Source organism: Prunus avium, chromosome 3 (assembly GCF_965620075.1).
Source record: "Prunus avium chromosome 3, drPruAviu1.hap1.1, whole genome shotgun sequence".
Classification (NCBI taxonomy): domain Eukaryota; kingdom Viridiplantae; phylum Streptophyta; class Magnoliopsida; order Rosales; family Rosaceae; genus Prunus; species Prunus avium.
Window position 1 is genome coordinate 2947013 of NC_142286.1, and position 12966 is coordinate 2959978.

A 12966-nucleotide genomic window follows, 5' to 3' on the forward strand; every position below is an offset into this window, starting at 1 on the left:
CGTCCTTCTACTTTGTTATTATGAGTATTCTCTCCTCGTACGCGAGGATTTTCAAAAAAAAAAAAAAAAAAAAAAAAAAAAAACCAAACATTTTGGCTGGTTTTACTCAAGCCTCCCATGTAAACCTCCGGCCAATTTTGGAGCCCATGACCCTGGATTGAAATCATTATGTGCTTTTAATTTTTGGTTTTTGAATTTACAACCATAATAGAAGTTTGATTGGCTGATTTGAATACCATATTCCGACGAAGTGAGGGAGGAGAGAGAGAAAGAAATGAAGATTAGCCGTCAAAACCTCGAATCCCCCCGCATTCGCTCACCTCAGATTTGGAGGATAGAAAGTCGCTGATCTCCATTGTTTCCTGAGTGAAGAGAGAGAAAGAAATGGAGAGATAAGTGATGGAGAAATAAGAGAGAGAGAGAGAGAGAGAGAGAGAGAGAAAAGAAAAAAGAAAGTTGTGGGCTACCTGCTCGTCCTTATCGGTTCAGTAGTGAGGTTAGTGATGAGGGTGTATTCGGAATAGGGGTGGCGATGGCTTTGTAGTGTTGGGTTGGGGAGGCTGCAGTTAAAACCAGCCAAAAGGTTTGGTTAAAAGCATTGAGGGAAGAGGAAAAAAAAACGTGTTGTCCTTCTCATTTAATTAAGGATCCTAGTGTGACATGATGAAGTATCCTTGCCTAGTTTGTCCTACGCAATAAGTATCCTAGTCAATAAAAAATGCTATTTGTGAAACTTAGCCCTAGCAGTCCCAAAAAGATATCTACAACGTTTTATATTTCGTACTACCAAAGTCTATTTCATTGTTCAAATGCACTATAAAGGTATAGTTCTTAGCCATAATTCTTCAATTTAATCTTTTTCATTAAATTGTCTCTATTGTGCTTGTGTTTACAACTAATGTATATGTGAAAATTAATTATTTTTATTCATTTAGTCTTTATAAAGTACTTCAATAGGTACATTTTAAATTATTGTTGGACATATGATTTAATGTATACTTTTATTTTAGCTAAAAAATTTAGCTAGCCCACTCATAGAAAAATTCCTGGCTCCGCCCTTGTATGGGATGCTAGTGGTGTTGTGGCCTTCTTTGGCCAAGTGGATATTGAACGGTAAGGCCCTTTCACTTTTGGTGCTTTTGTTCCGTGTTCATGCATAATCATTTGTTCTCATGGTTTTTTTGTAGCATTGGTGCTGTAAAAAGTATTCTTGATCCTCTATTTGTCAACTCTGAGTGAGTTGGGCTTGAATTTGTAATAGTTATTACTCACTGTCTTACTGGATTTATTTTTCCTGATTTATTGTATGCAAGAACCTCTATTTGGGGTGTGTTCTTCTTGTACATCTCTTGTATTTACCCCTTTATTAATGAAATTATGCTTGTTAAAAAAAAACTATAAGCAGAAAAGGAGTTTCTCATACGCACACTACCAAGATTCCATAGGAGTTCGAACTTGTGACCATTGGTTTGCAAATCAAGGCCCTTCCACTGGGCTAGACCCGTTGGCTTATTGATCCTTATTTTTGTTAGAGCAAATTAGAATCCGTATATCTTTATAATTTCATCGTTTTAAGGTGTTAATTTATTATAAAAACACTAAGAGCATCTCCAATAGCAGTAGCAAATTAAACTCTTCAAATTAAAGTTTGTTGACCTATGTGACAATTTGAAAATATTTATTTGCTACTTCAATAATTTGTGCTCAAATAGACTCTTCAATTCAATTAATGCAATATCATGGAAAAAAATGAAAAATATGAAAACATGTGAAAAATGTATCTGCATTTTTTATTTGAAAAGAAAAAAAATGCATGGTTTTAACATTTTCAAGGGAGATTTTGTTTTTCCAAAGTACCATTAAATGTTTTGAAGAGCCAAAGTCAACTTATTAGTCTTGAAAAGAGAGAAAGATGTTGCAGCTTTGATGACTAAAGTTTGACAAGGATGTTGGAGAGATTTTTTATGATGTGGCTCACCTATTTGAGCATTCCAAAGTGGTTGAAGAGGCTATTGGAGATGCTCTAAGGCCATGTTTGATATGGAGGATTAGGTTACGTTGGACTAGCTTGGACTAGTAAAATGACTAGATTTCATGTGCAATCAAGGAAGAATATAGATTTTGTCTTCTAACTTAAAGGATTAAGGTGAACTATTTATATGATCGTTGATGTCTAAAACTTATCCCCATTAATCCTCTTGAAAATGATTGAATTAGTAGGGATAAGTTTTAGGTATTAACCTCTTATGAATAGTTCATCCAAATCATCCAAGTTAGAAGACAACATCCATACTATTCCTTGTCTAATATAATCCTCCATATGAAACATGGCATAAAGACACTACGAATACGTTAATGATGATTTGGTTTAAGGGTATAGTCTCCACTTTATCAATAGAGAACATGAATTACCCAAGCAAAACGTAATTTCAGATGCAAAATACGATACCAACACATGGGATTCAAATTTGGGCACCTACTGCTAATCGTAATTAATCAATATGTTTTTCAAATTGGTCACATCTTCTGTCTATTCTCTGACTTTGTCATTGCCATTTTTTCCTCAAAAACATCTTACTTTTTGTATTCTAGAACAATATCGGAATCTCAAAAACATCAAATTTCGGCACCTATGTATGTATAGTAAAGTTTCTCTAATACCAGATTGATCATGGACAAAGACAAAGTAGAACAATAGACAGAAATATTAGGGTGAAAATAAACAGAAGAAAGAAGAGAGAGCTAGAAGGAGAACTATGGATCAAAAGCAAGGAGTTTTTGTAACTTGTGTTTAATTCATCCTTGGGTCCTTCAGCAACAGTCTCTTTTGCTTGGGCTCCAGTCTCCTCTTTTAACAGGACCTAATGGGCTGCAGCCCATCCTTCTAATTTTGAGCCCACCAATTGGGTTAAAGTCAATATGGGAAATTCTGTAATTCCTTGTCTTTCACCGATTGGAGGCTCTTCTTGTGATTGGTGGCTGTATGAACTATAAAGAGCAAGTCAACAAATCATGATGGCAAGATTCTAAATTTTGTCACTTTTTCAATGGAGAGATATGTAAGTTCACTAAAATTATAATGGTATAGGTGTGTTTTCAAATTATAATGATATTGTTTGCCACACTAGTATTCAAATTCGAACTTTATCACTGGTTTTTGTATGCAATTCTCTAAAGAAAGAGCATAGGTATTGGGAAATAACACTATACCTATGAAATTGTGAAATAATTTAAATAAAATAAAATCAATGTAATATAAGCAAGAAAAATTATCTATATGTCGTCATATAGAGGTGAACAAGACGACATCACCTTATATGTCGACAAGTTGTTAATGGAGGGACAAACTATTCTTTATTGGCCAGATTAAAAAATATAAAGAAGGAAGAGGACTATGCTTTATGCGGCTAGAAAAGTCTACAACCAATGTCATTGAATGTTGAACAATTGTTGCTGTGATTATTATTCTTCTTCTTCTCTGCATAATATGATTCTTGAATTTCTTGTAGAAAAATGGAAAAATGGACGTAATAGTTTCTATATTATTAATCCGAATAATACAAATGTGTAGTAGTTAGCATCATAACATGTAATTAAATAAAAACCATAAAAACTTTAAGGAAAATTAGGTATTAGACATAATTAACTTTATTAATTAGTATTTGAGACATTGGGTATTTTAGTTTGGGTTTTAATACCTATAAAAGAATTGTTATTTTGGATTAAGCCAAAGAGGAGGCTCAGATTCGTTGGCCCACCTTATATTAATCACTGAAAAGACAATTATATCCTTTTTATTAAAATATTTATTGTTCTCCTTTTTTTATCAGATTAGATCTCTCTCTCTCTCTCTCTCTCTCTCTCTCTCTCTCCGCAGCAACGACGACCACAGCCTTCAATTGCGGCTGCGATGGAATTCTCAAGTTGCTCATCCCTTCGGCCTTCGCCGGTAACTCCAAGGTCGTGGTGGGACTGGTTGAGCCTCATGTGGTCCCGGATTTTCTCAGAGATTTGGAGTCCAAGCGTTGGGTTCCAGTTAGGGTTAATGCGTACGAGACGCGGTGGGCCGGACCGGGGTGCGCTAAGCAAGTGGTGGAGAGGATTGAGGAGGGAGCGTTGGATGCGATGGTGTTCACGAGCAATGCAGAGGTGGAGGGCTTACTGAAGAGCTTCAAGGAGTTTGATAGGATGTAATTACACAGAAAATAGCTTTTATCTTCGTTGAAATTATAGAATGTTTATTAGAATTTACTGGAAAATTTTGAGATTCTCAACTCTTGTGTATCAAATCCTTCGATTGAGGTATGATTCTCTAGTTATTTTCCACGATCTAGCTGTTAGTTGAGTAAGATTTCAGAAATTTTGAGGTTTAATTGGTTAATTTCAGAGTTATTTTCCATGAAAACGAAAACGAAACTGTGATGCAGAAAACCGTTTGATGATCGTTGGTGGTCTGGAGGTTTCTGGAGGTGAAGTTGAAGAGGTTTCTGGAAGTGAAGTTGATGTCGTTTTTCAGTTTTGATTTAAAACTAAATACTGAAAATGGCATATGTTGTAATTTTCATATTTTGTAATGGTATTTTTGTTACATTTTGGGGTTTGGCCTTTTGCTAATTAGACTAAATTGTATTTCTTTCTACTAAATTAGTAAACTATATTATGGTTTAAAACTAAAGCTCCCAAAACTTTATTACCTAAGAAAATACATAACCAATGGGGTTCTATCTCCCGGACCATACTAGGGAAGGAACTAGAAAATTTTCAATGGGAGGGCAGCGAGCTAGCTAAAGTTATTAGCTTAAAATCTAATGATATTTTTTTGTTTTTGTATTTACAACGTCTATAGTCTTTCTATAATCTTTTTTTTTACTTAAATTAAATAACATGAATCATGCAAGTTCATAACACATTTTACTAATTTCCAAGAAGCTTTAACATTTAATAAATAAATATTAGATGCAATCAAAAAGCACATTAACAAAATAAAAATTTGTTCAACAACAAAATTGAAATTGTACCTATTCATGTTGTGCCCTATGATTCTTGAGAGAATTGAAATATTTTGTTATTGCATATGAAAATGTAGAGAGTTAAAGTCGTGAATGTTTACTAAGGGATTATGTCTCTTAATTGAGCAAACAAATTAATCTAATGAGATGATTATAGGCCTACAAAGTTAAGTGGACTATGAATTACTAGGTTATATTTGGTGGACTAATAAGTTTTTATGGGCTAAATCACATTATTAATTCCACTAGAGAATGCCCTTTTACTTATCACAATAGGAGAATCACGTTAGAGAAGTTGTTGTAACCCTACATGTTCACATATGAGACTAGAATTCGAAGTATTGATTAAGTTGATTCATAAACTGAATATGCAGTTCAGATTCACTCAAAAATCGGAAATACTATTGGAGTTTGTGGGTTGTAAATTTTCATGGAAACCATTATCGGTCCTCAAAAGTAGGCCTCGTCAATGGGTGAAGTCGGGCTACCCCGGCCCAAATTTAATAAGCTTGGGCTGGGTCGGGGCGATCTTCAAAGAAGAGAGAGAAAATAACAGGCCAGGCCAGTCCGAGTTTTTTTTAGAAAATTCAAAGCCCAAGCCCATCTCATGAGCTGGACTTGAAAAAGCCCATCATGCGGGGCCGGGTTAAGCCCAACGGGCTGTGCCTAAATGGGCGTACTTTATTTTGTCTTTTTTTTTTATATGGATTTTTTTTGTCAATTCTTTATTAATTTGTTCTATGTTTTGGTGTGTTTCTATGTTTCCATTTTTTTCATAGTTCTCTATTTACATTTGTCTATATGTTTTTGTCTCCATTTTTTTCTTTGTTCATAACTTCATAATTCTTTTTTTTTCCCCCATAAATATAAAGATATAGTTATACAACCGCCATATTAATAAACTCATATTTTATCCAATACTTTATTTTTTAAAAAAATTCTTACAATGATGATAGATAATGATTTTCTCCGTCTTTCATTTAACTTGAGTTTATATATATATTTATATGTATGTGAGCCCGTGAGCTGGGCTTTTATAAGTGAGTCGGGCCGGGCTTTCTTGAGTTCAAATGGGCCGGGCTGGACTTTAGACACCTCAGCCCAAATTCAGCCCACTCAATAATGGACCAGACCGGCCCATGGCCCATAACGAATCAGACCGGGCTTTTTCTCGATGGGCCGGACGGGCCCCATCGACCCATGGGATCGCGAACCTAATGATGACCCCTACTCAAAAGTATGCTCATTCACTTAACACGTTTGTGCCTTCAATTATCTGTCGTTGAAATTTCCTTTCAAATGATAAGAAACAAGTTAACCCCGCTCAGATAAAGTAAACAGCTTTTTCTTCTGATAATCACTGCATAGAGCCAAATAAATCTGGAAACGTCAATTGACCCCAAAAAATAAAAATCTAGAAACGTCAAATTCCTTTCTAGTCCCTTTAACAACCAAATTGCGTCCTCTACTAGGGCCACACTCTGTCTGACAGGTCAGGAATATGAGCATATGCGGGCCTTCATTGAAGTGGAAACCCTAATCAGCCCTCGACCCTACTCGACTTCTATTATTGTTTTGATAATACGTGATTTTTAATTCAATATTTTCTTTAAAATATCAAAACAAACTCGCTTTGAAGAATCTCGTGTGAAGCACATGCAATATCTTTTAAACGAAGAAATAAATGAAATTCGTCATAAATGTCTCAATATTATAACAAAATTTTAATTGAAATAACATATTGCCTCAATTTTCTTTCTCAAGTGGCACTTATAATAATGCCTAAAATGAGTCTAAATAGTCTTATTATACGAGAATATGAAATCAAAATCCTTTATCAAATTGTTCACACTGAATCTGAAAGTCGTACGTATAATTATTGTGATTGGTAAGTTTTATATTTCCAAGCTTCCAAGCTTTCAAGCTTCCAAGCTTCTCTCTTCTCGACCAAACAAGGGAGGGGATGCTGTTGGAAGACGAGTTCTAGTGGTCCAATCTCTTGCAGCAAGAAACACTACTCATCTCCCCCTGATTTCTTGTTCCCTTTCAAAGCTGCAAGTTACCACAGCCGTCGGACAATATCCAAGGGACCACTTTGGGCCAAAAACCTTAAAGATTACGAACCTGGAGGCTGAGCCTGAACCAGTAGAGTTATTGGGTGGTTGTGGGGAGGGGATGCTGGGTGGTTGGGGAAGAGCTGCCAGCTTAGACTGAAATGCCCCTTAATAAGTAACCTAAATCGGATATTTTCTTTGAATTGCTTCGAATTAAAAACCACTTGGACCGAAATGACACGCGCTATGTGTTACTTATTTGCCTTTGATCGTAATGTACTTAATTCTATATAATTGTTTGCTGCAACTTTCAACTTACTATATAAAATCTGAATTCAGAAAAACGAGAGCTCAAGAAAAACGAGTGAGTACAAAAATGTGTAACTTTCAATATTGTTTGACGTGGCACATTTAATATTGTTTTGATTGAGTCTACTAACCATTGATTGAAATGTCCACTTTATAAATAAATAAAAATTAAAAACCCGTTATTCAATTGTGCTTTGCATCCAATGATCTCACAATTTTTGGGAGCATTTTTACTTACCATTTTAATTAAATATGTATATTCATTATCTTTCTCAATATTTAACACATGTCCATAAGTTTAACCATGGTTATATAAATTAAAGTAAAAAGTTAACTATGATTATGTTATGGACACGTATCAAGTATTTAAGAAGTGTAATGTGCATGCATCTTAAGTTAAAAGTGATGAGGAAAAATATTTCCGAAATTTTCGAGGAAATTCAGAAGAAATGAAGGTGATTTTCCAGGCTAGTCAATGGTCAAGTCCTTCAAACTTTTCCCCACCACCAACTCAGAAAATACTTTTCCCTTTTTTCATCCTCTTGTTTTGCTTTTGGTGGGTTTCCTACTAATTTCACCAAGACTAAAGGGGTCTTTCTTTTCTTTGTTTTAAACTAAACATATTGATCTTTGACCAAGTTTAGTCCTCTGCAAAATGCCCTTTATTTTCAAGTAAATTTCATTCAAATTATCAAGCTGGCCATAAAACAACCACTAACGACTAGTTTAGCTATCAATATTATTTTGATTCAACGCACAAGGCCACCATCAAATTCTATTTTTGGGTGAATAAATACTCAACCACAACCACCCGAGTTCCAAGCTTCACACGAAAGTGGTTAACTTTGCCGTATGAAAAGGGTAAGCATTGACTAACGGGTCTTTCTTTAATACAAAGACCAAAGATGCATAAGGACAACATGGTCAATTTATAATTGAACTAAAGCAATGAATCAAGTTGGTATAATCGGAAAATTCTACTATCAAACACTGTTTTATGTTAAAATATTCCAAGTGGGTCGACTCTTGCCCTGACTTTTTTCAATTATAAATTCCCCCTCCCCTCACCTCAAAACACACATCAAACACTTCACCACACCAACCCACTACACGAGAAGTTCCACAATAATGGAATCCACTTCTTGGGTTGCATACGCTGCCGCATGGCTAGGAGCACTCGCTCTCATCCTCCTCTCCCGCCACCTCCGCCACCGCAAGCTCAATTTGCCGCCAGGTCCAAAACCCTGGCCCATAATTGGAAACCTCAACCTCATAAGCCAACTTCCCCACCGGTCTATCCATGCACTCGCCCAAAAATATGGGCCCATCATGTACCTCAAGTTTGGGTCGCACCCGGTCGTCGTGGGCTCTTCGGTTGAAATGGCTAAGGCGTTTCTGAAAACCCACGACGTTACCTTTGCCGGACGACCCAAATTCGCAGCCGGTAAGCACACCACATACAACTACTCGGACATTACTTGGTCCCCTTACGGCCCATATTGGCGCCAGGCCCGTAAAATGTGCATAATGGAGCTTTTCAGTGCCAAACGCCTAGAGTCGTATGAATATATCAGAAAGGAGGAAATGAACGCATTGCTCAGAGGCTTATTTGAGTCCTCCAACACAAACATTTTGCTGAAAGATCACCTTTCAACTGTGAGTCTTAATGTTATAAGCCGCATGGTGCTCGGAAAGAAGTACACGGACGAGTCGGAAGACTCGGTCGTGAGCCCCGACGAGTTCAAGAAGATGTTGGATGAGCTCTTCTTGCTGAGCGGGGTGTTGAATATTGGTGACTCAATACCGTGGCTTGATTTCTTGGACTTGCAAGGGTACATAAAGAGAATGAAGGCTTTGAGCAAGAAGTTGGATAGGTTCTTGGAGCATGTGTTGGATGAACATATTGCAAAGAGGAAGGCAGATGGTGAAGACTTTGTTGCAAAAGATATGGTTGATGTGCTTCTGCAACTTGCTGATGATCCTGACCTTGAAGTTAAGCTTGAAAGACATGGGGTCAAGGCCTTTACCCAGGTATGATTAATTCTTTTATGCAATAATGATAGAAGCAGTAAAATTTTCCAAAACTCTAGTTAATGTCACATGTCATTTTTAGTGTCTCATGTGTTAGGATGAATTTTAGGCTTTGTCCTCTACTCTTGAGTCAATGACAGCGAGCCGTTGATTTGTGTGAGTCTTATATGCGTTAACGGCTGACAGTTACACGCTTATTTGGGATTGAAAACTTTATGGTTTACTTTTTTTTGGTGAAAACTTTATGGTTTACTTTGGTTTTACTTATCTTACTCAAGCTTTTGTTGATTGATGGATTCTATTAGGACCTAATCGCCGGTGGAACGGAGAGCTCAGCAGTGACCGTCGAATGGGCAATTTCAGAGCTGCTAAAGAAGCCGGAGTTTTTCAAGAAGGCAACAGAGGAGCTAGACAGGGTGATTGGAAGGGAGAGATGGGTTGAAGAGAAGGACATTGTCAACTTACCCTATGTTGATGCCATTGCCAAGGAAACCATGAGGCTGCACCCAGTGGCGCCCATGTTGGTGCCAAGACTATCCCGAGAAGACTGCCAAGTTGCTGGCTATGACATCCCCAAGGACACCAGAATCCTAGTAAGTGTCTGGGCCATAGGAAGAGACCCTCAACTTTGGGACAACCCAGAAGAGTTTTGCCCTGATAGGTTCCTTGGCAAGGACATTGATGTCAAAGGCCAGGACTTTGAGCTGCTTCCATTTGGGTCAGGCAGGAGGATGTGCCCTGGCTACAGCCTTGGCATCAAGGTGATCCAGGCAAGCCTGGCCAATCTCCTACATGGGTTTACATGGAGATTGCCTGACAACTTGAAGGAGGAGGATTTGAACATGGAGGAAATTTTTGGGCTTTCAACTCCAAAGAAGTTTCCTCTTGTTGCAGTCTGTGAACCTCGTCTTCCACCTCATGTTTACTCACTCTGATTTTTATCTTAGTTTCAGTTACTTCTCTTCTTCCCTCTGAATAATTACTATTGGGATGCTAAGTTTTACTACCAAAAAAATTAGCACTATTGTAAGATTATGATGTGTGTGATCAAAATCCAGAGGCTCTTATTGTAATTTCCTGTTCTTTCCACTTTTCTCCTCCTCCGTGGACATGGTAAATTTTACATCTTTACTTCTCTGCTTCAAACCAATTGCCATGAACAAACTAACCAACCAACAAAACTTGAATGAAACGTGGATTTGTTTTGCTATTACCGGCCAATCACAAAATACCGTATGAAAAAGTTATCACGCATGACATAGCGTGATTGACCAAAAATAGCAATTTCATGTAAGTATTTCCACAACTAGACATCTACCGTGATTTGCCAAGAATAACAATTTCATGTAAGTGTTTCCACAACCAAACATCTAAACCACACATTTGATGGGTGAGTTCCACTTGCTGACAGACTAGAGTGCTAGCTGCCTCAGAATCCACTGGTATAAATTAAATTGAGGAATGCTATTCACAATCGCTCAAAAGCGATTCTCACAGCACTTGCTAGACACGTGTACCCGTTCCCATCCTTTCTTTTTTTTAATTGTTTTTTCTCTTTCTTCTCTCGGTTGCCTCCCTCTCTCTCTTATTCTATTATTTTTTTCTCTTCCTTCTCTCCATTTCCTCTTCCCTTCCGTGCTCTCTGGCCTGCACAGCCCTTTTGTTTCTATTTTTCTGGTCTGAAACCTCAGCACTCCCCTCCATTTTTAATCTCAAGTCTTAAGTCTCTCTCTCAAAAGCTGAACTGCAGTTGCAGAATCCATCTCAACCACAAGGTTGGGGATGCCTTTTTCAGCTGCCAATTTGAGACCAAAGAACAGCCCCCATATCTCAGCCTCTAAGATTTGGCCTTTACCCAAATTAACTGTAAACCCTGTGACCCAGTCCCCTGTAGAGTCACGGATTACACCTCCAGCACCAATAGCTCCATTAGAATTTTTCCGAGACCCATCAAATGGGTTTCTTTCTCGGATACCAGATGAGAAGAAAAAGAAGAAATTAAAAAAGAGAGAGAAGAGAAACAGAGAGAAGAAAGTTAAGAAATCTGAGGGAGAGAACTGTGATTTGGGGGAAGACATACACAGAGAAGAAGAAGTTTGGGTTTTTAAAGCTTGAGGTATTTGTTTTTGTGTTACAAAAGGTTTGGGTTTTTACAACCCATCGATGGAGACAGATACAGAGAAGAAGACGGAGACGGGGAAAAGAAAATAAGAAGGAGAAGAAGCAGGAGGAGGAGAGAATAGAGGGAGAGCAATGGAAAAAAAAATAGAAAAAAGAGAGAGACGAAGGCAACAGAGAGAAGAAAGAGAGAAAAGTAATAGAATAAGAGAGAGAGGGAGGCAACCGAGAGAAGAAAGAGAAAAAACAATTAAAAAAAAGAAAGGATGGGAACGGGTACACGTGTCTAGCAAGTGCTGTGAGAATCGCTTTTGAGCGATTGTGAATAGCATTCCTCTAAATTTAATCACTAGTATCACTGAACAATATTGCAAATCAATTGCAGAAACTTGACTAAATAATGAAAAGAGTTTGAATATGGGGGCCATCTTAGAATAAATAAAGGAATAATTGATGAAAGATAATATATAATATATGATGAAGACTAAAATATATATATATAAATACAAGTATAATAAACATATCTCAATCCTAGAGAAGAGATCACTTGATTAAATAAATGTGACAACAACTTGCCTTAAATTTTCTACACTAAAAGCCAACTTTGTAAAGGTTAGTGTACTTGCAAAACTTATCTTGTCACCTCCATACAAGACTTTTGAGAATCTGAGCATGGTAATAAGATAACCATGGTTGTCAACTAACACAGTGCTATTACCCAAAAGACCAAGTCATGCATATGATGCATTTCAAAGTCATATCAACATCCCACTTTTTGCATTATTACCTAACACCAGTTTGTAAGGATGTGCCCATGAGCTACTTCCCACGCTTCTATACTTCTCACGTTTATGCTGCCCCACTCCATTGATACGGACTTGGTACTAACCCTAAATTATGCTTGTAAGAATATTTTATAAATAGGTTATTTTGTGTGGCTTACATGAAGTGTCCTATGTGGTAGATAAATTGTTTAATTGATTCAGAATAATTATATTGGTCAAATAAGGATAAATAGTTTCCTATTTTATTACTGTGATTTAAGTCTAATTGAATTTCCGCCTAATGCTATTGTGAAAATCATGAAGTTCAAGATGTCAAATCAGGATTTGGTACCAATTGATTAAAGTCATGACATGAGTATATCTTGTTCATACAAAACCAGCTTTTAAGAAAAAAGTGACAACCCTTAAATCATCCCAAATTATGCTATTTTTCCAACGTAAGATATAGTAAGGGCCTATCTAAGGCCCTATATCTTAACCGTTGGATCAAATTAATTAGTTTGATCCAACGATTAAAGGATAATACCTCATAAAGGGCCCTACTAAAGAATGACTCATCGAACAAATTCCAGGCATAAATCAACACTTTACAAATTAACAAAACCCAAAATGGAACCCAATGCTCATCACAATTAGAAGCCAACATATAGTTGGTAGGCC

The 12966-nt window shown here is 36.9% G+C and overlaps 1 protein-coding gene across 1 annotated transcript; it reads left to right on the forward strand.

Annotated features, from left to right (window-relative positions):
* Positions 1–8454: 8454 nt before the first annotated feature.
* On the forward strand, positions 8455–10476 carry LOC110768900 (trimethyltridecatetraene synthase). Its single transcript, XM_021972769.2, has 2 exons — positions 8455–9403; positions 9709–10476. The coding sequence occupies exons 1-2, from the start codon at positions 8501–8503 to the stop codon at positions 10336–10338; spliced, it is 1533 nt and encodes a 510-aa protein (XP_021828461.2). The 5' UTR covers positions 8455–8500; the 3' UTR covers positions 10339–10476.
* The last annotated feature ends 2490 nt before the right edge of the window (positions 10477–12966 follow it).